General features: G+C 39.7%; 1 protein-coding gene across 2 annotated transcripts in view; it reads left to right on the top strand.

Moving 5' to 3' along the window:
* The window catches only part of RNF144B (ring finger protein 144B), a 190,059-nt gene that overhangs the window by 124,614 nt on the left and 39,399 nt on the right, over positions 1-26,046 (top strand). For both annotated transcript variants that reach the window (XM_005553941.4, XM_005553940.4), the window contains exon 3: positions 25,188-25,292. In XM_005553941.4, the coding sequence (XP_005553998.2) occupies positions 25,188-25,292 (105 nt within the window). The remainder of the gene's footprint in view (positions 1-25,187; positions 25,293-26,046) is intronic.

Raw genomic sequence — 26,046 nt, 5'->3', positions numbered from 1 at the left:
TTACAGAAAAAAAGATGTAGCATAATTACTTGTTCTATTTTGAAGGTTAAATATCTTAGGGATGTTTGTCTATTAATGACATGGAAAGAGTATCTGTCTCTCCCTTCTTCTCTTTTGCCTGTATATTTAAATAACCCAAATATGACAATTCTAACTTTCCTTTTCTGGGTTTGCAACACGTTCTTTCAGATAATGCCACACAATGTTAATTCAAGCGAAATAAATTCACAAGTCAGTTATCAAAGTAATGGAAATTTGTGGGTTTGCTCCCTTATGTACAATATTTGCTTCTGATTTATTTTAGAAGTGATTTCTGTCAGCCGTGAATTAAGGAATAGTGAAAACACAGTTGTTGCTTGTTTTTATAACCTAGATAATTTCACCTGAAAAGAGTCGGTATGTTGGGCATGGCCTATTTACCTTTCAGATTAAATACAGGATGTGCTAAGCAAAAAGAAAATAAAGTCCAGCCATATTCTTGCCTTTTTTCCATTACGTTCTATTGGCTCTAGGTAGTTAGAACTTCTTTTACTATTCATTTCTTGGAGCCAAATGGATTTTCCAATGTTTAAAAAGTGAGAGGAAATATAAAACATTTTAGACCAAGCCCTTCTTTCCCTTGGGGCCTGTCGGGTGACCTTTAAGAAAAGCCCAGAGTTGGTTTGGGAGACTGTCTTGGTCCATTTTGCATTACTATAACAGAATACAGAGGCTAGGTAATTTATAAAGAAAAGAGATTGATTTAGCTCACAGTTTTGCAGGTGGGAAGTTAGAGAAGCATGGTGCTGGCATCTACTTGGCTTCTGGTGAGGGTCTCATGCTAGGTCAAAACACAGCAGAGAAGGTCAAAGGGAAAGTGGACATGTGCAAAGAGACAAAACCCAAAGGCCATCCTGGCTTTGTAACAACTCACTCTGGCAGGAACTATTAAGAATTCATTCCCTCAAGAACTAATTCATTCCCAGCAGAGCACGAACTCAGTCACTACCCAGAGAGTGGCACCAAGCCATTCCCCAACTAGGACCCACCTCCCAACACTACCACATTGGAGATCAAATTTCAATGTGAATTTTGGTGGGGACACACAAACCATATCCAAACCATAGCAGAGACATCTACCATTTGGGAGGATTTGCAATGTGTATGTGCACACACAGTTTGGTAACTCTCAAATGAAGCATGAATCCGTGGTGGATCTTTCCTGGGTTCTAACTGTTATCTACACTAGGAGAAAGGAATGCCACTTCCTGTTTCCACCTCTGTTTCTCCCTTGCAGTATACCATAGTGTGTTAGAATGCAGATATGGAGATGAGAAGACCCAGGCTGAAGTTCAGGCTTTGTCATTTGATGGTGTATGATTTGAGGCAAGTTGTTTGCCTTCTCTAGACCTTGGTTTCTTTGCCTGTAAGATGGAGGGAGGGAGGCGTTGAGAATACCTACCTTTATTTCCTAAGATCCATCAGTGTGCTGAGCTGTTATGTTCTTCAAAAAGATTTCAGAGAAGGGAAAGCCTATAATAATTTAACTGGCTTCCTCACTAGCCTTTAATAAAAAAGTGGTTATATGGGTAATTACAACCTCACTAGTATTCTGAGATACCCAGAGATTAGCAGTTAAGATAGAGAGAAATGTCTCTTTTGGATTTGTTCAAAGTGTGGCTTTGAAATATTTAAACCAAATATCTAGAATTAGAACTTACAGGGAAAAAAAGCGTCAGTACCGCTTTGACAGTAAATAGATGAGCACATTTCTGGTGGGTATAAAAGATTCAGATGAAAGGATGTTTCAAAGTACCATATATTTAAGAACTTGCTTACTTCCAATAACATAATAATATAATTACTTGTTGGCTTGATATGTTAGTCTAGTATCATTTTAAGTACCTGGTATTGAGAACTCTCTGGAACCACCAGAAATAATGAGGGATCTTACTCAAGGCCAATGTCACAGAACGATTTTCTGTCCCCTTTTCTGGTCATGAGACCTGCCAACCTTTCCCAAAGCTTTTAAATTCTCCAGCTCCAGATTCCCATGTCTTCTACTACTATTAAATGGGCCGAAGTAAATTCTGCCAGTTCAAAGCACTGTATTATTCTGTTAGTTTCTGGTACCCAAATATGCTTGCTTGCAAGGTTACTTTTTTTCTTTCTTTTTTTTATTTTTATTATTTTTGAGACGGAGTCTCGCTCTGTTGCCTAGGCTGGAGTGCAGTGGTGCGATCTTGGCTCACTGTGACCTCCGCCTCCTGTGTTCAAGTGGTTCTCCTGCCTCAGCCTCTGGAGTAGCTGGGATTACAGGCATGTGCCACCACGCCTGGCTAATTTTTTTTTGTATTTTTAGTAGAGCCAGGGTTTCACCATGTAGGTCAGGCTGGTCTTGAACTCCTGACCTCTTGATCCGCCTGCCTCGGCCTCCCAAAGTGCTGGGATTATAGGCGTGAGCCACCATGCCCAGCACAAGGTTAGTTTTATGCTTTCCCTTAGCTTTGCTTGGGGTGGTTAGCAGTGAATTTATCTTTGTTTGTGAAATAACTTCAATATACTCACTGCTTATATCTATTAAGAGATTTAATGACAATACTATGGTGACTTTTGTATTTATCGGTCAAGTCATAGGTATACAATGCCAATTTTATTGGCACTATATTTTTCCACTGACAACGGAGCCACTGCAGGGTCAGATGGCATCTGTGGAAAAAGAGCAAACAGTAACAGCATGAGAAATGGATTAGAGATGACTCAAGGAGGAGCTGGCTTCCTGGACCTATGATCTCATCCATGCCTAATGCTTACCACTTACTTATTCAAGGAAAGTAGTAAAATGTGGCAAGAGAGGAAAGAACAGCAGAAGAAAACCATACTATTAAGGCCCTAATGTCTTTGTCATAGCATCATAGTCCTAGAATTGGAAGTGACCTTAGATCTTCTAGTTCCCCCACCCTCCTAATGAAAGAAGTCCTTTCTGGGATGCCAGTATGGTTTGGCATTTAAGAGAATGGGTCTCGAGTTTGGTAGCTTAGGCTTTATTTATTCAACAAATATTTGCTGTGTCTTACATAGTTCTGATGGTTTGAATATAGTGGTGAACAATCAGATTAAGCCCTGGTTTTCAAATAACTCAACTTTTAGTATGTGACATAGATGCTAACAAGTAAATACAGAAATCAGGTAATGGTATGTGCTATGGAAAAATAGGGTGAGGGGGGTCGGGAGTGCTGTGGGGAAGGGGGGCTTCTACTTTGTTAGATGATCAGGGAAGTCTCAGTGATAAGGTATTATTTGAGCAGAGACCTGAAGGAAATGGGGAACAAGCCATAAAAATATCTGGGAGAAGAGGGTTGTCGCCAGTATGGAGGTCTTAAGTTGGGAGTGTGCTTGGTGTATCAAAGAGGCTGGTGTGGCTGGAGAAGTGTGTGTGTGTGTGTGTGTGTGTGTGTGTGTGTGTGTGTGTGTGTATAGGGGGAGTAGTAGGAGATGAAGACTAAGTCCTGTAATCAATCTGCTCTTTGAAAGCTGGAGACCCAGGAGAACCAGTGGTGTATTTCCAGTCCAAGTTTGAAGGCTTGAGAACTAGGAGAGCCAATGGTATAAGTCCCAGTCCGAGGGCAGGAGAAAACTGATGTCCCAGCTCAGGCATTCAGGCAGGGAGATGAATTCTCTCCTCTTTTTGTTATTTTTAGGCTCTTAATGGATTGGATGATGCCTGCTCACAATGGGGAGGGTAAACTGCTTTACTCAGTTTACCGATGCAAGTGCTGATTGTATTAGTCTGTTTTCACACTGCTATAAAGAATACCTGAGATCTATAAAGGAAGGAGGTTTAATTGACTCACAGTTCATGGGGAGGCCTCAGGAAACTTACAATCATGGCGGAAGGGGAAGCAGCCACATCTTACACAGTAGCAGGCGAGAAAGAGAGCACCACACTTATCAAACAACCGGATCTCGTGAGAATTCACTATCATGGGAACAGCATGGGGAATACTGCCCCTATAATCCAGTCACCTCCCACCAGGTCCCTCCCTCAACACCTGGGGATTATAATTCAAGATGAGATTTGGGTGGGGACACAGAGCCAAGCTGTCTCACTGATCTTATCCAGAAACACTCACACACACATGCCCAGAAATGAGGCATATAGGAGGCATCCTGTGGCCAGTTTAACACACAAAATTAACCTTTATGCATAGAGAATACACTACAGGAGCCAGGGTGAAAGCAAGAAGACTACTTAGAAGGCAAACATAGTAATCCAGGCCAGAGATGATAGTGGCCTGGAAGCTGGTAATGTCTTTGGGCAGTCTATTGGGTCATTTTCTTTAATATAATATAGGGAAAAGAAATCATCTCATAAGATTATATAGAAGATTACAGTAGATAATCTAGATAAATTACTTAGTACAGTGCCAGAATACAACTAGCATGTATAGCTCTACTCTTTTTAGTGTGGTCATCTAGCTTTTGACTGATAATTTCCAGGATTGGGCCATACTATAGTACTGACTATTCAATTATTGGAAATTTCTAAATTGAAACCGTCTTTTGCTCTACATTCATTTGAAACTGGTTTCTATGTAAATTCTGTTAGTGTTACTTCCGCTCTCTAAAATAAAATTGGTTAGAATCTAATTTTACTATTCCTGGTTGAAATCTAATTTTACTCACTAGCTTCATATTATTTGAATGAAGGTTATCTTTTTTTTAGAGGGTGAACGTCAGATGACTCATGAAAAATTCTCCTATAGTGCTCAGTCCAATGTAGGAAATAGTGAGCTATCTCTAGTAGTGAGATAATTAGGCCTGCCTCTAGTTCCAATTCTGTCAATAACTTTATGACTCGAATCAAATAATTTCTCTAGAATTTCCTCATTTGTAAAAATGGTGGCTTGGTTTGGAATTTTTCTTTTTAGTTATTTCTTTCTTTTTTTTTTTTTGTTTTTTTGAGACGGAGTCTCGCTCTGTCACCCAGGCTGGAGTGCAGAGGCGCGATCTCGGCTCACTGCAAGCTCCGCCTCCCAGGTTCACGCCATTCTCCTGCCTCAGCCTTCCGAGTAGCTGGGACTACAGGCGCCCGCCACCTCACCCGCCCAGTTTTTTGTATTTTTTTAGTGGAGACGGGGTTTCACCGTGTTAGCCAGGATGGTCTCGATCTCCTGACCTCGTGATCCTCCCGTCTCGGCCTCCCAAAGTGCTGGGATTACAGGCTTGAGCCACCACGCCCGGCCTCTTTTTTTTTTTCAGAGTCTCATTTTGTTGCCCAGGCTGGAGTGCAGTGGTGCAATCTCAGCTCACTGTGACCTTTGCCTCTTGGGTTCAAGTGATTCTCCTGCCTCAGCCTCCTGAGTAGCTGGGATTATAGGTGCCTGCCACCATGCCTGGCTGATTTTTGTACTTTTAGTAGAGATGGGGTTTCACCGTGTTGGCCAGCCTGGTCTCAAACTCATGACCTCAAGTGATCCTCCTGCCTTGGCCTCCCAAAGTGCTGGGATTACAGGTGTGAGCCACTGCACCCAGCCTGGGATTTTTCTAAAACCATGATTTCTTTTTCTTCATCATTTTCTCTTCTTTAAGCTGAGAATCCTCAATTACTTTAACCAGACAAATTATTTTCCTATGGGAGGTTTCAGTTTGCTAAGGAAGATATATCATTCATCTTACTAGTTACTATTTTAATATGCATTTATCTTCTACAGTTAGGTCCTGTAACCAAATTAGCATGATCTTAGTCCGTTTTGGATGGAAACATGACTGTCGTGGAAACTGTGGCATTCACTTGGATCCCTATTTAGGGCAATGTTTCTGTCCTCCCATTTCCCAGGGACTAGCTTATGGAACAATGACTGATTGCTACAGGGATATAAAGGTCTTTCCCTTTCAGCTTAATGAGGTGCAGATGCAAAGGGCCCTGCCTACCTTCAGAGTACCCTGTTGGATTGTAGGACCAGATGAGGCCCTGGCTGCAGCTGCATGGCGGGGCAGGATCTCCCTCTGCCCACTTGTATTCTCCTTACTTCCTTATAGGCATGACTTTGGTGAGAATATACCCCATAAATCTTCTAAATGGAATTCTCCATCCCTGAATCAATTTCTAGGGAACACAGTTGAAGACACAAATCTGTGAATTATTATTTTTCTTCTGGTAATGCCTCTACCTATATAGTCCAGAAAAGTGTTTCCTTTTTTTTCTCTGCAAAATGAGCATTTCATGACTTTTACAGGGTCTGCCTTTCATCCCATTGCCTCTAAGTTAACTAACAAAGTATGCTATATTCCTTAAGTGTGTTACATTCCTGCTTTATTAGGATATTTACACAATTCTATGTAGAAACTGGAAAGTTTGGCCAGGTGTGGTGGCTCATGCACTTTGGGAAGCCGAGGCGGGCGGATCACTTGAGGCCAGGAATTCGAGACCAGCCTGGCCAACATGGTGAGACCCTGTCTCTACTAAAAATATAAAAATTTGCCAGGCACGGTGGCTCCCAGCTATTTGGGAGGCTGAGGCACGAGAAGTGCTTGAACCTGGGAAGTGGAGGTTGCAGTGAGCTGAGATCTTGCCACAGCACTCGCACTCCAGCGTGGGCACCTGAGTGAGACTCAAAAAAAGAAAAAAAAAAAGACCCTGGAAAACTCTTCTTTTTCTGGGTAGATCTCTTTGAACATACTTTAATATAGTTTACCTTCTTGCCATAGGTCTATTAAGAAATAGTAACTTATGCCCTCCCCCACCCTCTTGGGTTGACAGAATTCCTTTGGGACAAGCTTCACTTGCATAACTTTTTTTTTTTTTTTTTTTTTTTTTGAGATGGAGTTTTGCTCTTGTCCCCCAGGCTGGAGTGCAATGGCATGATCTTGACTCACTGCAACCTCTGCCTCCTGGGTTCATGCAGTTCTCCTGCCCCAGCCTCCTGAGGAGCTGGGATTACAGGCAGGTGCCACCACGCTGGCTCATTTTTGTATTTTTAGTAGAGATGGGGTTTCACCATGTTGGCCAAGCTGGTCGTGATCTCCTGACCTCAAGTGACGTGCCCGCCATGTCCTCCCAAACTGATAGGATTACAGGCGTGAGCCAGTGTGCCCCGGCCTACATAACATTTTTTACTTTGATCATAGACTTCACAAGTACTTTAGGCTTGGTATCAGGAAAAGGAGTGATGTTATAATGTGGAACAGGATTTTATTTCTTTTTTACAAAGAAAGTTATGAAAAGATAGTTCGGTGATGTGTGCTTGTATGTTGTGTAGACTTTTTCACCCCTTAAGCGTGCCTTTGCTGAAGTTTAATTCTTCAAACCACATATCAGAATGTAATGGGCTGGCCAAACATGCAAATGATGACCAGAGAACAGACAAAAGTTGGTTTCTGATGAGAGAACTTTTCCGCTGTCGCCACTAAGTCACCAAAGTTTATGTATTTATTCTTTTGAAGTTGCACTCTTATTCCAATATTCCACCTTTTTCCAGGCTCTACTGATCCATTTGGTACTAGTGTGTGCCAGGCATGGTGTTAATTGTGGAGCAAGTGGCAATCATCAGACATAACCAGCCCTGCTGTTATGTGGGCAGTAGACCCTCTGATAAGGGAAGTACAGTGTGTTATAATAAAGCATACAGGAGACTCTAAGAGGTCTTAGGTTTCCTAACGGCTGAGACTGAAAGATAATAGGGATTGCTTGATGGCATTGTTGATGGGGCTGTGGGTGAGAACAGTGCTCCAGGGAAAAGAGTGATCTGCTGAGGAACCAACCCGGAAGATGTTCCTGGGACACGTTGTTGGAAGTGTGGGTGTGCTCAGGCAGGAGGCCGGAGAGGCAAGAAGAGACCAGATGGAGGGCCTGGTATGCTGTGTTCAAAAAACATTATGGAGCCACTGGAAAGCTTTGTTTGGGAGTGAGATAGGGAGAATAGCGTCGGTACAGGATAGAGAATGGACTGAAAGTGGACAAGACCAGAGCAGGAGGAGGGAACTGTGGCAGGCTGAAACAGAGCTCAGAGAACAACGTCCTTATCACCTTAGGATACATGTGTACGGCAGACCGCAGTTTTGATGTCTGGAGTATTTAAATTATTTTTATGCCCCAATTTCTCTGGTTTCCTATCCTTTTGGGATACTGTCAGATTTCTTTTCTTTTTTTTTTTTTTTTTTTCTTTTTTTTGAGACAGAGTCTCATTCTGTTGCCAGGCTGGAGTGCAGTGGCGTGATCTCGGTTCACCGCAACCTCTGCCTCCCGGGTTCAAGCAATTCTCCTGCCTCAGCCTCCTGAGTAGCTGGGACTACAGGTGCCTGCCACCACGCCCGGGGAATTTTTGTATTTTTTAGTAGAGATGGGGTTTCACCATGTTAGCTAGGATGGTCTTGATCTCCTAACCTCATGATCCGCCCGCCTCGGCCTCCCAAAGTGCTGGGATTACAGACGTGAGCCACTGTGCCCAGTGAAAGTGCATTTTTAAAAGTCATGGCTAGTACTCACAGAAGAAATAGGACCCCGAAAGTACAAAATATCATGTTTCAGGGCTCTCTCGGTTTTTTAAATTGAAGATAATTTTTAATTATAAATGTAACGCATGCTAATTTAAAAATAAACCAAAAACCTCAAAAAGTGTGTGCATGATGACTCACCTATACTTTTTTTGTTTTTTTTTTTTTTTTTGAGACGGAGTTTTGCTCTGTCGCTCAGGCTGGAGTACAGTGGTGTGATCTCGGCTCATTGTAACCACTGCCTCCTGGGTTCAAGTGATTCTTCTGCCTCAGCCTCCCAAGTAGCTGGGATTACAAGCATGTGCCACCACGCCCAACTAAATTTTGTATTTTTAGTAGAGAGGGGGTTGGCCAGGCTGGTCTTGAACTCCTGACCTCTGGTGATCTGCCCGCCTCAGCCTCCCAAAGTGCTGGGATTGCAGACATGAGCCACCGTGCCTGGTCCACCTGTACTTTCTTCTAGACTCTTTCCCTGTGTACTTATGCACATCACTTAATTAGAGAAATGGGATCTTTACCTACGGATACTTTTCTTTAACTTGAGTTTTACAAACATAGTACATTGTGGACAAGTTTCTGTGCAAAAATATACAGACCAACCTTCCTTTTTAAGTATTGTATAGTGTTCTATGATATGGTTGTATGAAAATTTATTTAACCGGGCCCCTCCTAAATAATGGATTTTAGGGTTGTTTCCAGTTTTTGCTATTACGAATAAATTTTTTAACTTATATAAATGTGAAAATACCTGTCCTTAGGATAACTTTTTGGAAATAGAATTGCCTAACCAAAATAGATGTACATTTTAAATCAATATGTGTTACCAAATTACTATTCCAAACTGTTGCACCAGCTTAGCAACTCCACCCACCGAGCAGGAACAGAGGCCTCTCTTTTGACACTGGGTATTTTCAAACTTTTCACCTTCTCTAATCTGGTATGTGAAAAGAACATATCTCATTGTTTAATCCATACTTCCTCTTTTTAGGAGGAAGCAAACTGTTGTAAGAGAAGCTCATCTCATGAATCCATCTTTAAAAAACATACAGTGTGTTCAGTGCCAGTATAGTTGCAACTGATTTTATACGTTGGTATTAATAGTAATCAAGTTAGAAAAAAATGGGCCATATCTAGAAAAGTATATTACACATAGAAGACATGAATGAATGAAAAAATATTGGTGTTCAGACTGTGGGAGATGCCTCATCACAAAAAAGAAATTCATGTCCAGTGACAAAATGTTACTAAGTAGGAAAAGGAGGTTTAAAACATTTAGGCAAGTTGAAAAAGGGTGGTGAGTTAACTAGAAAATTCAGTTTTTAAAAATCCCGTCTGTATATTTCAGTTCATTAAAGACTGGTTATATCAGGCTTATCTATGTGGATTCCAGATATGCAGTGTACCCCTTGGAATCAGGTGAGACACGGTGCCTCATTTCCAAGGAAATACATGGCTCTGTGTTAACTGAAAGCCTGGGTGGTTTTGAATCGTTTCCCACCCACAGTAAGGAGGTCTTTTTGGTTTGACTCTTCTGGAAAATATGTGTGAGGTATGTACTACATGAATGTAGGGTGTTTTTTCAATCTGCTTAAACCTCAGTTTATTCATCTGTTTAAAAAAAATTAAGGCAGGAAAAGCAAGGGCATTTGAGTACCTTTCATATAATATGTCATATGCAAGGGTACTATTTTTTTCCCCATTTACTCTTCCAGTTTACAGATAAAGAAACCAATTCAGAGTTAAATAACTTGCCCAGGATCTATAATATTAATTCCTGCATCATAGCTTCATTTGGAGGAAATAAAAACTACCTCTGTGAAAATATATAATATACGGCCTAGCACATAGTATGTGGTCCCTAAATTTTTTGTTAGCATGAAAGTGGATGAAAGCTCATATAAGGCTTTTGTGATCTTAACCTGAAATGTCTAAAGCTTGACCATGTCCTATATAATGCAAAATTGACAGCTGGCTACTGATTTTATATACATAAAAGTTTAGTCAGTACAAAACAAATGTAAAGAACTACTGGTTTAAAAAATCCAAGGAGTTTTTCGGAGAACAGAAAGTATGTAATCAGAATATAGTGGTGGCCATGGCCTCAGATTAGAAATTGAGCATGAACGGGAGTGTTCTGTGAACTTTCCACTGTGTGATTTCGGGTAAGTTATTTGAGGAAACCAAGGCCGAGACATTCAGAGGTCTGATTTACACAACTGGAAGTTCCCAGTGCATTTAGCATATTTTCAGATGTTGAAACTGAAGTCAAGGTTCAAGGCCAGGCCTTCTGCCTCAATGACTGATGTTCTCCCACCCTCCAGGCGCATTGTGTCTGGAAGTTACTGGTGTTTTTAAGAGGACCTCAGTCTGACGGTTGTTTCCAAGTGATTCCTCTGTGTTGAGGGTGTTTAATGCATGGGTTACTGCAGAGCACAGAGAACTTTTCTGCAAATGGAAAAAAAAAATTATAGCTTAACATCTACTTTCTCTAGGTAGTGTGTTAATTAAAGATTGTTTTAATATGGAATGATGTCTAGCTTTTGAAAAACTTTATCTTATGGTTTACGGTATTGATAACCTTCAGAAAAGGAAGACTGGTTCAAATTATAGCATTTAATATGAAAAGCCCACTCAATATGAAGGCCCTTGACTTCTAAAAACTTGCTTTTTAGAAAATGTTTTTAAAAAATTCCAGGTTTTGCAGGATAAAGCCTCAGGGGAATATTATGAGATAAGGAATAGTCGCAGTCTTGATGCAATGTAAATTATAATTAGAAAGATTCTAATTTTGCTAGGGACTCATTGCATATAATTATTTCAAAATAATTTTGAATAAAATGAGATTTCGAATAACCAACCTATTCGAAATCTTTTCTACTTTTTCAGAGTTCAGTTTTCTTAAATCTAAGAGATTCTCTTTTGTAATGTAGCTAAAGAGGAAGTTTAAGGATTAAGTCTATTCTTAACTGATGTCCCTTGTTCCTATCATTCCATGTATGGAAACAATATCTTCTTGAGGAAACTGTAAAGCCTCACTCTTTCTCAACTTTTGGGTCATTAATATGAGCTATTTTGCATGCTAGCTTTGTAGGTTATATCCTGTAGAAAAAAGTGCTGGTGACGAGTTAGCTTTATTCTGTCACTTATACAATGTTAATATTCTTTTAAAATTTCAAATATTCAGATAGTTATTAATATTGCTACCACTAGTTTTATTTTAAAATGTTATAATTTATATAGATACATAGTAGGTATATATATATTTATGATTAGCTTTAATTAAGACATTATTTCATTATAATTTATTCAAACTTTGGTTTAAATACTGAGACAGATTTTATTTAAAATATAGGATTTCTGCTTTTAAGCAGTATTAAAATCTGAGGTTTGATGAATGGTATAAATTTTATCTTTTGCTTTTAGTTTTAAAAAATTGTACAACATCCTGTTTCTATTCTTGAAGGTGAAAAAGAACAAAAACTTTTAAAAATATGAAAAAAATATATACAACAGTTTGTTATAAAACAAGATAAAAGATTTTTACCACAAATACCTATAGAGTTATCCCTTGGTATCTTCAGGATATTGGTTCCAAGCCCCTTCCTACTGCCCACCCCAAAGATACCCAAATTCATGAATGCTCAAGTCTCTCATAAAGAATGGTGTAGTAGTTGCATGTAACCTGTGTACATCCTCCCATATACTTTAAATCATCTCTAGGTAACTTACAATATCTAATACAATGTAAATCCATATAAATGGTTTTTCTACTGTATTTTTTGTGTATTTCTTATTGTGTTTTTAAAAATATATTTTCTATCCGTGGTTGGTTGAATCCATGGATGTGAAATCTGAGGATAGGGGGGCTGACCGTATACCAACTATCTCTTAGGCTCTGCCTAAGTCCTTTTGTGTTGATATAACAAAATATGTGAGACTGGGTAATTTATAAACAACAGAAATCCACTTCTCGTAGTTCTGAAGGCTAGAAAGTCCAAGATCAAGGTGCTGGCAGGGTTGGTGTCTGGTGAGGGATGCTCTCTGCTTCCAAGATGGCGCCTTACTGTTGCTTTCTCTGGAGGGGAGAAATTCTGTGTCCTCACATGACAGAAGAGATGGAAGGGCAAGAGAGCACTCCCTTTAACCTTGAGCTCTTTTATAAGGGTGCTAATTCCATTCACGAGCGTGGGGTCTTTGTGACTTAATCACCTCCCATGGGGGTTCAGTTTTAACATAAATTTTGAAGGGGACACCATCATTGAAATAATAGCGGATTCTAACATTAACTTTTTGCTTGCTTTATCACACATCTCTCCGTCTATTTAGCCTGCTGTCCTTTGCGTGGTGTAGTTTAATATTCATTCGACATTCTCTAGTGGAATGTGAGTACTCAATGTGTTTGCTTATTTTGGGTTGAATGGTTATATTTTATTCAAGTAACTAGCATAGCCATACCTCATGGTCGAAGGGGTTTCTTGAACCTTTACTAACTTGAGGTTTTTTTTTGTTTTTTTTTTTTTCTGTGTTGCTGAGACCTTAAGTGCACCTTTTAGAGATTCAGAAATGCTAACAGTTCAAGCAGAGACTCTAACAGTAGGAGGAAGAATGAAGTGGCAAATGAATTCAGTGGAATCTGGCTATGCTGAATCCGTGGTATGCTTATTCTCACTGCCTGTGCTGGGTCTGTGTGCTAAGGCTTTGGTGTCAGCTGAGGGCTTACAGTTCTGAAGGCTAATGTTTCTTTGGAGGAAGTAGAAGGATGTAAACTTGGCAAGTCTTCTTGTTTTCTTTCTCCTGAAATGGTCAGTTGCTTTTCTGAGCATACTGTGTCATAAGATAGCACCTAGGCCAGAGGGATCTCTTTGAGACTAGTATAAAAAGTGGTGCCTCCTTCTGTTAAGAAAGGCAGCACAAATGGGACAAAAGAAAACTCCTCTGAAAGGTTAGCGGACAAGTGATTGAATTACTTTGGAAGCAGATTTTTCCAACGCTAATGTCGGTTCACTGCTCTGATTGGAATGTTCTTCCATTTTAGCAAATTTATTTGGCTTTTTTTGTGAAGCCAGGACCGGGCTGCAGCATTTCCAATGGGTTTCTCTTCAGAGCTATTTCTGTCATGGAGTTTCTTAATTTAGATATTTCATGATCACTTGAGATAAAGATAGACGCGTTTGATCACTCTTGGTTGGTGGGAACTGGAGGTACTTTTGATGGGAGTCCAGATTTAATCTCCCATACTGAATGACTGTTCTCAAACTTACAAGGTGGATCTTAGTAATCTCTTCCAGAAAAAGTAACGGCACTATTTTGGGCTAAAGTATTTAAAGGCTCTCAATCAGAGTTTTAAATTTTTGCATATATAATTTCCCCCTTAAGCTTCCTTTGCTGTTTCTTTTGGAACTAGCTGAATGCATGTATTCTCCATGGAGAGGTTGGGTAGAAAATAGTGATGAGGGACATAAAAGTATCTTCCCTGATTAGAATGGAGGGCATGGATGGTACTGAACTAGTGGTGCTTAGACTTGGTTGCAAATGGGAATCACTTCACTAGTTTAAAAATATTGATAACAGTTCAACAAGGTGGCAGAATATAAGATCAATGCACAAAATCAATTGTATTTCCTTATACTAGTAAGAAATAATATAATTGCATTAATAAGAAAATAATTCTATTTACAATATCAAAAGGAATAAAATAGGGATAAATTTAACAAAGTACAAAATTCTCTGAAAACTGCAAAATACTCTTGAAAGAAATTTTAAAAGACTAAATAAAAGATATCCCATCTTCATGGATTGGAAGACATTAAGGTGGCAGTACTCCCCAAATGAATTTATAGATTCAACACACCTCTCATAAAAATGCCAACTAAATTCTAGGCTTATCCTAAAATTCCTGTGGAAGTTTGAGCAACCTAGAATAGTGAAACAATCTGGAAAAAGAACAGAGTTGGAGAGCTCTCTTCCTGATTTCGAAACTGATGACAGAGTGACAGTAATCAAAACATTGTGATACTGTCATGAGGCTGGACAGATAGATAAATGGAATAGATTTGAGAGTCCCGAAATAAATAAATAAATCTTACTTTTTGTCAGTTGATTTTCAACAAGGGTGCCAAGACAATTCAAGGAAGAAAGAAATGTTTTTCAACAAATGGTGCTGGACAACTGGATATCTGTTTGCAAAAAAATAATTAAGAATTAAGATGTCTGTGATCTTCCTCATACCACAGGCAAACATTAACAAAAGTGGACCATACACCTAAATATAACAGCTAAATCTATAAAACTCTTAGAAGAAGAGAACATAGGAAAAAGAAAAAATTTCATTATCTTGGGTTAGGCAAGACATTCTTAGATGTGACACCAAAAGTTGAAGCAACAAAAGAAAAAGATAGGCCGGGCGCGGTGGCTCAAGCCTGTAATCCCAGCACTTTGGGAGGCCGAGACGGGTGGATCACGAGGTCAGGAGATCGAGACCATCCTGGCTAACACGGTGAAACCCCGTCTCTACTAAAAAAATACAAAAAACTAGCCGGGCGAGGTGGCGGGCGCCTGTAGTCCCAGCTACTCGGGAGGCTGAGGCAGGAGAATGGCGTGAACCCAGGAGGCGGAGCTTGCAGTGAGCTGAGATCTGGCCACTGCACTCTAGCCTGGGCGACAGAGTGAGACTCTGTCTCAAAAAAAAAAAAAGAAAAAGATAAATTGGACTTTGTCAGAATTAAAGACCTTTATGCTTCAATGGACATCATCAAGAAAGTTAAAAGATAACTCACAGAATGGGAGGAAATATTTGCAAATCATATCTCATAAGGGATACAGCTAGACTATATAAAGAATTCTTACAACTCAGTAATAAAAGCACAAATAACTCAGTTACAAATGGATGAAAGTATAGATAGTTCTAAGTAGAGGCTTCTTCAGAGATGATGTAGAAATTACCAATAAGCACATGAAAAGATGCTCAAAATCACTAGCCAACAGGGCAGTGCAAATCAAAACCACGATGATATTCGACTTCACATTAAGATGGCTATAATAAAAAAGACAGAAAATAACAGGTTTTGGTGAGAATTTAAAGAAGTCCAAACTCTCATACACTGCTGGTGGGAATGGAAAATGATACAATTGCTTTGGAAAATCGTCTAGCAGTTCCTCGAAAGGCAAAGATAGAGTTACCATATACCATACCTACTCCTAGGTATATATCCAAGAGAAATGAAAATGTATGTCCACATGAAAACTTGCTCATAGCAGCATAATTCATAATGCCACTCAACTGGAAACAACCCAAATGTCCATCAACTGATGAAAGTATAAACAAAATGTGGTATATTCACACAATGGTATACTATTCAGCAATAAAATAAATGAAGTACCAATACATGCTACAACATGTGTGAATCTTGAAAATATGCTAAGTGAAGCCATTGATAAAGGACCACACATTGTATCATTCTATTTATATGAAATGTAGAGAGTAAGAAAATCTATACATACAGAAAGTTGGATGGTGGTTGCCTAGGGCTGTGCATGGAGGATCTGGGGAAGAAATTGGGAGCATGTACTAATGGGCACAGTGTTTCTTTTGGGATTATGAAATGTTCTAAAATCAAATTTGGTGATAGGTATACACTGTGAATATACTAAAAATACTGAATTGTACACTTTAGATGGGTGCATTGTATGGGTACGTGAATTTTATCTCAATTATAGGTATCTGAATTATATCTTAATAAAACATACATGACATATATAAGATATATAATTACATATTATATATAATAATACTATATATATATAATATAAACCGACACTTGGATCATTCTCTTAGAGAGTCTGAATTAATTGGTCTGTGGTATGGCCTGGGCATTGGACTTCTGGAAACCTCCCCAGATAGTTCTATGAAACAGCTGATGTGGAGAATCTTTGACTTGGGTCTTGGTACTTACAAGTGCGGTTTGTGTGCCAGCGGCACCAACGTGACCTGGGAACTTACAAGGAGGGAAAAACCTCAGACCCCACCCAAGATCCACTGAATCCGAATCTGCATTTTTGATGGGATCCTCAGATAACTTGGATGAATATTCAAGTCTGAGAAACATTGTCAGTAAGGTAGTTGAATAGTAAGGCAGGCGGATGTTATCTTTGAAGTTCCTTATCCTCTGTCCATCCACCCCTCCTCCTCCTGCCTGTGGCTTTTTATTAAGGATACTCTTCCCAGTAGTGTCCCATATCTTCCAGTGTTTCTTGTCTATAAAAACATACCAAGCTTAGATCATTTTCTTTGGGGGCACTGCTCTCTGCCAGGGAACCACTGGCCTTTTGGAATATGTTCTCCTGAGAGCAAATAGGCAGTGGACTAGCACAATTGGTTCTATATAGCGAATGAGGTGACCCAGGAAGAAAGTGTAGAAAGAAGAGAGTTTAGGTCCTTTCCTGAAATTCCAGCATTTAAAAGTTGAGTTGAGGAAAATGCAGAAGATTGAGAAAGCATGACTAGAGAGGAAGAATGAAAACCAGAAGAGTATGGAATCCTGAAGACAAGGGGAAAAAGGATTTCAGGAAGCTGGGAATGGTTAGCTGTGTGTGATACTGCTGTTGAGAGGTTGGGAAGGAAGGAATGTGTACTGGATTCAATGACCTAGAGCCACTTCAGTTGAGTGGTAGGGAGAGGTTGGGATGGGATTGGCGAAGGAGTGAGGGAAGGCAACTCTTTCAAACATTTGATTGTGAAGAGCTGAGGAATGAAGGCAGTATATAGCCAGAAAGAGGAGTAAGGGAGGGCTGTTGTTCTTTGCTGGTTTATTACGACTTTTCTTTGATTAGGATATTTTGAACATGTTCAAGTTTAGACAGGACAAAATTCAAGGCATAGGAAAGAAAACAGATAATGAATAAGTTATTTTCCTGAAAGGCAGGAGGAGATGGGAACCAGAAAAGCAGAGTTGGGTCCTATGTGTCAAGAAAAGAAGAACAGAGGATGGATGTGTGTGTGGGTGGGTTTATATGTTTCATTATCAGAGGTGAAGGAGCTTGGCCACAAAGCTGAGCACAGACTGAGTATCCGTTATCCAAAATGCTTGGGACCAGTAGTGTTTCGGGTTTCTGAATTTTTTTTTTTTTTAATATTTGCATTATACTTACTGGTCTACCATCTCTAATCTGAAAATCTGAAGTCCAAAATCCTCCAATAAGCATTTCCTTTGAGCACCATATTGGTGCTTAAAAAGTTTTGTATTTTGGAGCATTTCAGATTTTGGATTTTCAGATTAGGGATACTCAACTGGTAAGTGCTGAATTCAGGCTTCCAGCTCCCAGAGAAGCCTGAGTGTCTACTACGTGCCAGGTCCTGTGATTGATTAGATGCTTGTAGGGAGCACGAAGAGGAGCAGATATAATCTAGATCCTGAAGGAGCTTCTAGGCTATAGAGGAGGCAGGCAAATTGATAGTCATTTGTAACGCAGCATGCTGGGCGCTACATTGCTCATGTGTACAATAAACATCTGGTGTTACCTACGGTCAACATAGAAAGGTTGGCAAGTAGAGGAGAAAAAAACCAAGTCTTCTGGAGAATTTGGGGAGGGGGGAGGTTGAATAATTTGTAAAACTCCTTCTGGATCGTCTGATATTCTAGTATGTCCCCAAGTGAGAAGGCAATACCACCAGCCTCACTGCTATTGAGAATCATTCCATTCTCCCTCTTTTTGATGATTTTATGTGGCTTCCTTTTGAAGGGGAAAAGAATTGGAAGTTAATATCAAACTATTTTAAAATTTCCTTTATTAGAGTCTTACCAAAACTTATACAAACATGATACAAGGTACTAAATAAGCATATTTAGGCATATATCTCTTAAAGAATAAGAACACCACAATAAATACACAAACTGAATATTGATTAAAATTACAGACCGATAAGGCCAGGTGTAGTGGCTCATGCCTGAAATCTTAGCACTGTGGGAGGCTGAGGTAGACAGATCACTTGAGCTCAGGAGTTCGAGACCAGCCTGAGTAACATGGCAAAACCCTGTCTCTACCACAAATACAAAATAGCCTGGCATGGTGGTGCATACCTGTGGTCCCAGCTAGAGGCTGAGGTAGGAGGATCACTTGACTCCAGGAGGCAGAGGTTGCAGTGAGCTGAGATCGCACCACTTCACTCCAGCCTGGGTGACAGAGTGAGACCCCATCTCAAATATGTGTGTGTGTGTATGTGTGTATATATATATATAAAATAAAATTACAGACCAATAAAATTTAAGTTAACATTAATGTGATGAGTGATGTTTAACTTTGGTTAAATTGCTTTTTCCAGTTAGGCTCTGAGTTTGATGTGTTCCAATGACTAAGTGGTAATTCAGTTATCTTGTCACCTTTCTCTGTTGGAATCACTAAAAATTTTGATGTGTTCAGCATTCACTGGGCCCAGATTCTTCTCTTTTTTTTATTTGCCTGTGACAATGATAGCACCCCTATCTGGCAAAGCAGGATGGCACCACAGACCGAGGGTTAGCACGGACACTGGGTGGAAATAGGGAATTTCCCGAGGTGGTCCCAGGCATGCTTTTAGTAAGATCATTGAATAAACATAAAATGGGGAAAATCTTGCCATGAAAAACTCTTGGGTTCCCAATAATACACCCTTGCACCCAGTTTGAAAAATACAGTGCGAGCTGGGCCTTAGGATGCTATGAGGGCAGACGGGCTGGGTGTGCTGCCTCACTAGGGGATGAGGCAGGGAAGGCTTCTGGAATAAAAAGGGCTGAGGGAGACTACTGTCAAACCAAGGTCTCTTTTAAACCGTGCTTATATGGCTTGCTGTTTGATTTGGTGCTTTTTCCTTTAATCATTTGGCGCCAGGTTTTCCTATCAGTCCTCTGATGTCCTCTGTGGTTGGCAAACACCTACAAGGGGGAGGTTGGTCACCTAGGTAATCTCATATTGGTGAAAAACCCAAGGTATCTGAAAGGGGTTTGTAAGAAAAATTTTAGGATCAGACTATGCCAGGAAACAGCTTCGTGCCTAGCTGTAGGTTGTTAATTTGTTTGAATGTTTTCAAACCAGGTTACTTTTGGTGTGTTGGATAGGCTTTTGAGTAGGGAGAGATACTATCTTGAGTTGTACTAATAATTTAACTCAACAGCATCTAACAAAGGCAGCTTTATTCTTGGATCATGTATACAGATCATAGTCTGAAGTGGAATAAACAGAATATTGGCCTCAGTGTGAGACGTTATTTAGAACACACTGGAAACATTGTGATGTCATTGTGCACTGAGGCAGGGAAATGTGAGTCTACATTTTATGGAATATCTACTTCAATGTTTGCATTGTACCTGGAGTGATAAAAAGCAAAACAGGTACTCAAGGCCTGTCTGGGTTTTGGCCTTTAGGCACATTCCCCCTCATCACCTTCCTTCCCACTTGGCTGAGCTATGGATGAGAAAACCTAGGTCAATAGTTCACCAACTCAGCTTCAAGCCAGGTGGGCTGACAGTCCTCCTTTGACCACAGGACCCCAGTGCCCGTATCCAGAAGCATCTAAGATCCTGAAAGTCAACTTAAATTTTCAACGAATGGGCCAGCTGTGGTGGCTCATACCTGTAATCCCAGAACTTTGGGAAGCTGAGGCAACAGGATTCTTTGAGCCCAGGAGTTTGAGACCAGCCTGCTTGGGCAACATAGACCCCATTTCAGTCAATCAATTAATAGCTGAGTGTGGTGGCAGGCATCTGTAGCCTCAACTACTCAGGAGCTGAGGTGGGAGGATCACTGAGCCCAGGAGTTTGAGGTTTGCAATAAGCCATAATTGTGCCACTGCACCCTGGGCAACAGAGCGAGACCCAGTTTCAAAAAAAAAAAAAATCAACTAACGGCACTCATTACCTCCTTCCTCTCAACAGTACCTATTCTCTTACCTATTCACCTCACCCTCAGGAAGCTTTTCTAAGGTTCCTATTTGTCTATGGACTTTCGTTTCTGCTTCCTGCCTACTCAGAAACATCTATTCCATTCTCCAAGTATACTTTACGTTTGCATACCTCTTTTCACTTTTCTCCATTTTCCCTGAGATCAGCCTAGACAGGTGAGATTGTCCCATTTTATAAATGAGAGCACTGTAGTTCGAGAGGTTAATGACTTGCTCAAGATGCAGAGGAGACTTTAGAGCTTGTGCTTCAACCTGGATGGTTGGAATCCAGTTCCACTGGCTATTCATTAGAATGCTTTATTTTTTCTTAGAAAAAAACTTTAAGAAGGGCATAATTTAGTGATAGAGAATGAGGAACTATACAGTAAGTTTTAAAAAATATGCATATGTTCCCTGCCCGCTCCTGTGATTTGTTCTTGGGTGGGTACATAGTAGCTTTGTCTTTACACTGTGACCCTTTTTGCCGCATCCATCATAATAGGTGAGAACGCCTTATATGAAGGATGCCTGTGACTTCGGTACGTCGGAATCTAATACCCTTGAAAGGGGTCTAGGAGACACCTGTTTCTGAGAAGATTCTATTGCATACAATTCATAGATTCTCAGAGTTGGAAGAGACAATATGAGTCATCTGGTTCACCAGGTGTTTGGTTACATTTTTGGTTAGATTCCATATGAGTCCTTAAAGGGTTGTGGAGTGAGTTTGATGAACAATCCTTATTGTTTTGCATGACCCTTCATGGCCTAAAAATAATTCTGTGTTTTACTAAACTAATTAAATGTTGACTATTCAAAAGAAAAAGTTTTTTTTTCCTTGGGTCATTTGGGTTTTGAGATGTTCTATTTGAAACATTTTCCTTAAAATTTGTTACCTGTTAAGAAAATTGCATATTTAAATATCTGTTGAATGCTACTTAATAAATGTAATTTTCAAAATGTAACTAAATGATGGTAGTTTTTAAAAAAATATTTATTATTTTATTTTGCTGTTCTTGCATGGCTATAATCTGTTTTTGTTTTCTGTGTTTCTCTCTTTATAAGCTAGATGCCAGTTTTCTCCCTAGAATTGTTCACCATTTACCTGTGTTTTGTATGACACGCACATCGGATGCATGTGAATGTTTTCAGTTATTTTGCACTTTTTAGCCAGAGATACAGAAGAAGAGAGGGACACTCGAGATTAAATATTTTAGTGAAAGTTAATGGATGGCATTTAACAAGCCTGGGGTACTTGAAAATTCAGTAAAAAGCAATAACTAGGGCTGGTTGTTTCCCCTCTTTGCCTTTGAATAGAAGTGCATGCCCACACTGATGGAGTGTCAAGTGCCTGTGCTGTAGGACTACTTAGCAACCTGCCCTTACAAATCTCTATCTTGAACCACTGTTTCTTAGCATTAAAAATAAAGGGTATATGTACTTAAACCCTGGAGTCAGTGTACAGAGGTCTAACTTCTCACCCCAAAATCATGGGTCATATAATATTGTGGTCAGGAGAGTGCTTATAGGAAGTTTCAAAATTCATTTAGTTGATATATTGTGGTTTGTAGTGTACCTAGGAACATTACATTATTAGTAAGAGGCACATCCATTATAAGTTCTTGGGAAGGTGTGTATTTCAACTTAACACATTTGCAGTTATATTTGAAATGAATGTGTTTGCCTAAAAGGACTCACATAGTATCTTTAGTTCCTATTTAATGCTAAACTTATTCTGTAGACCCAAATGTTTCTAAGAAGAGCCTTGCATAGAGGCACCTGGGATATTCTGTTACAAATATCTGTTCTGTCTACATAGCTTCTCCACCTTAAGTGGTTTAACTGGTCCTTTGCAGGGAGTGGAGAAAGGATATCTCAGAAGGCCAAAGGATTAACATTTTCCCACAAAGTCTTTCATGGAAAGTCTAAAAACAGGAGAAGAGAAGTAATAACATGACCTATTCTTCTGTAATTTGCAAACTCATGAAGAGCTTCCGTATATAAATTTCACGTGTGTGTGTGTGTGTGTGTTAAACCCTGTGAGGTCACTATAACAGGTATTATTGTCCCTACCTTTTAAATTAAGGAAAGCAAGTCTAAGTAATAGGCTAAGTCGTTTTCCCATTGTCACCTAGTAAAGTGGACCCTTCACCCTGGTATTAGGATCTGAAGTTCTTTGCACTGTTCACATTGTTTTCCTCAAACACCTTCCCCTTGAGCCTGGAAACCGTATCTTCCAGTCTTTTTACTTAAATTTATTTAAGTGGCTGCTGGGGGTCAGCGGGAAGATCAAGGCAGTAACAATGGAACAGGTGTGGCTGATGGAAGGCTGAGATGTCCTCAGCAGCAGAACAGGATGGACAGGCTTTCACACTGTTTATTCATTTGTCCCCTTGCACGACACTCCTTTTGGTGAGCCGCCTTGATGGTTCCCCTGGGTGTTAGCCTGCCCATTGACATTCTTCCTCATATTTCCTTTCTGCTGCTCTCTTCTATGTCCCACTGCTGCCGCTGGTGGATACCATGTTTGGCACAGTAAATCCCAGAGCAAGTGATTTTTCACCCTTCTGTTGAACAAGAAGGTCAGGGTTAAAACACAGTATCTATATGGCGGTCGAGTGCAATGGAGGAGTGACCACAAAGGATCCCTGTTCCCAGATATCTTTTATTCCTCAGTTTATACTAAATCATGAGCATTTGTGCATGTCTTTTGAACATCATTTGAAGACTCTTTTCATGATTCTGCACATTCTATCGCATAAATTTAGCAACATTTATTTCAGTGTTCTATTTTGGGTCTTTAGGTTATTTTCTAGTTTTTGCTGTGGTGAATATTATAGAAAAAATTAACTCCTTGGAGAAAAAACCTGTTAACTATTAGAAGAGATACAAGTCTGGTTTAAATGGTTTGCCCTAGTCATTGATTCATCAGTACACTGTAAGTTATTTATAATCAGATAAATACATGATTAGTTTTCTGAAGTAATATAATAGTGATATTAGTTTTATTTTCAGATGGAAAAAATGAGTAAAGATGGTCAGTAACAGGGATAGATTTCATAATTACATCATCAGTATTCTGACCCTAGAATTTTACTTTAGGCTCGTGCTTTTTTAAAACGTTGGTGCAACAGCAATATTTTTAATGCAGTAAGTTGATACATAAATGTATTAGTTTGAAAAATGTAAGCCCAGTTGTAAATAATCACCACTTTGTAAGAGTCACTGCTTCAGTGGCTGGCTTATGTATTTTTGGTGGAAGGTACTCCTCAAACATTTGAGCTTGACTTTTTTTTTGTCATGCATGTAGAAAAGGTTTACCAATTATGAGCAAATTAGTGGAAGCTGAAGAACCAATTTTGGATTACTTAGAGGTTTATTTCCTGGAACTACTGCCTTCAATTTCTTGTGCGGACGGGTAGAGAGGGATGGGGGAGGCATTAGAGGTTTCCATAAAGCTATCAGTCCCTCTCCTAACTTCTCAGTCAGACTCACATCTCCACCCACTGTCCAACATCCAGACACAGCAGGCAGTGAGCAGACCAACTTTGTTCCTAGTGTTCTCCCTTTTCTCTCTGGGTTTCTTTTTTCTTTTCGATTTCTTCTCTGGGCTTCTTTTTTTCTATTCAATTTCTTCTCTGGGTTTCTTTTTTTCTATTCAGTTCCTTCTCTGGGTTTCTTTTTTCTATTCAATTTCTTCTCTGAGTTTCTTTTTTCTATTCAATTTCTTCTCTGGGTTTCTTTTTTTCTATTCAGTTCCTTCTTGGGTTTCTTTTTTCTATTCAATTTCTTCTCTGAGTTTCTTTTTTCTATTCATTTTTTTCTCTGGGTTTTTTTTTTTTCTATTCAGTTTCTTTTCTGGGTTTCTTTTTTTTTCTATTCAATTTCTTTTCTGGGTTTCTTTTTTCTATTCAGTTTCTTCTCTGAGTTTCTTTTTTCTATTCATTTTTTTCTCTGGGTTTCTTTTTATTTCTATTCAATTTCTTCTCTGGGTTTCTTTTTTCTATACAGTTTCTTCTCTGGGTTTCTTTTTTTCTATTCAGTTTCTTCTCTGGGTTTCTTTTTTCTATTCAATTTCTTCTCTGGGTTTCTTTTTTTCTATTTAATTTCTTCTTTTCCCTGGGGACCAGTGCCTTTTTTCCTACTCAAACCTCCTTTACATGGCATCCACCAAGGCCCATATTTTTGGGAAGGTCTCGTTGTCTTTGAGATAATGTCTTTGGGACAGTGCGTCATTGTCTTTGGGAAGCAAATTATCTTTGCTGTCCCCAGTCAGCAGGAAGTCACCTGACTTTCCCAAATTTGACATTATCTTTTCCAGGTGCACTTGCTCTTAAGAGTGGTCCTAGAAATGTCACTGCCTTAAGCTTACTTTGATTGTGTGGCTAGCTCAGTGCAAGGGTCCCAGCATTCTGTTCTAGTTTTGGGTAAACTTTGATGGAGAGGACCACTAGGTAAAAATGGACTTAGGAACTCATACAGGATTTTTTCAAAAAGGAGGAGGCCTTTAGTGTTAGAAAATAGTGTTTTTTCTTTTCCTAATCTATGGTGGCTGAAATGTGTGAGCATAGGGAAATCTGACTTGAATAAACTCTTAAGATGAAGTAATGCATAATTAATTGCCTGTCTGCATTCTTTCCAGAGTGATGGCTCTTAGTATTCACACTTGTGATAACTTAAGTTTCTTGAGTACAAGAGCCTCAGGACAGCCAATTAAGGAAGAAGAGGCAGTGGTGGTTCTGTTATGTAACCTTTCTGCTACTGTAATGGGATAGGTAATTGTCTTTTTTTTCTTAACTTCCAGTGCCTGAAACAGTACATGCAGCTGGCAATCCGAGAAGGATGTGGATCTCCCATCACTTGCCCTGACATGGTGTGCCTAAACCACGGGACCCTGCAGGAAGCTGAGGTATGAATGACTGCCATTATCTTCCCTTCTTTCCTATTTATGTTATTTATTAGGATCTTGAGCCCTGATGTATTTCCCTACCAGGGAGTCTAGCAAGAAAATACAGAGGTTAACTTTTTAAAGGAGCACTTTATTGCAACATACCTTTGGATTTTTTATACAGACTGTTAAAGCTGTCATTTATCTCAGTTCTATTTACATATACCATCTTGAGTATTGAAGAAGCTGTAGAATAGGCAAAAGTGCCAGAAATCAAATTTACCAAATGTGAAGTTTGGAGGCTGATATCGTTTGGCTCTGGGTCCCCACCCAAATCTCACCTTGAATTGTAATAATCCCCACATGTCAAGGGTGGGACCAGGTGGAGATAATTGAATCATAGGGGCGGTTCCCCCATGCTGTTCTCATGATAGTGAATTCTCGTGAGAACTGATGGTTTTATAAGGGGCTTCTCTGCCCTTTGCTCAGCTCTACTCCTTGCTGCGGCCATGTGAAGAAGGACGTGTTTGCTTCCCCTTCTACCATGATTGTGAGTTTTCTGAGGCCTTCCCAGGTCTGTGGAACTGTGAGTCAATTAAATACCCAGTCTTGGGTATTTCTTCATGGTAGTGTGAGAATGGACTCATACAGAGGCTGAATAGTGAGTCGTCTTGTAAATTGTAATACCCTAAAGATAAATAGGCAATAGAGTGAGATTTCATCTCTCAAAGAAAAATGGGAGTGGGGGCATAGAACTAGGTAGGTAGGTAGAATG

This window comes from Macaca fascicularis, chromosome 4 (assembly GCF_037993035.2).
Source record: "Macaca fascicularis isolate 582-1 chromosome 4, T2T-MFA8v1.1".
NCBI lineage: Eukaryota > Metazoa > Chordata > Mammalia > Primates > Cercopithecidae > Macaca > Macaca fascicularis.
The sequence above is the reverse complement of the archived record's forward strand: the minus strand, read 5'-3'. Positions and strand labels throughout refer to the sequence as shown.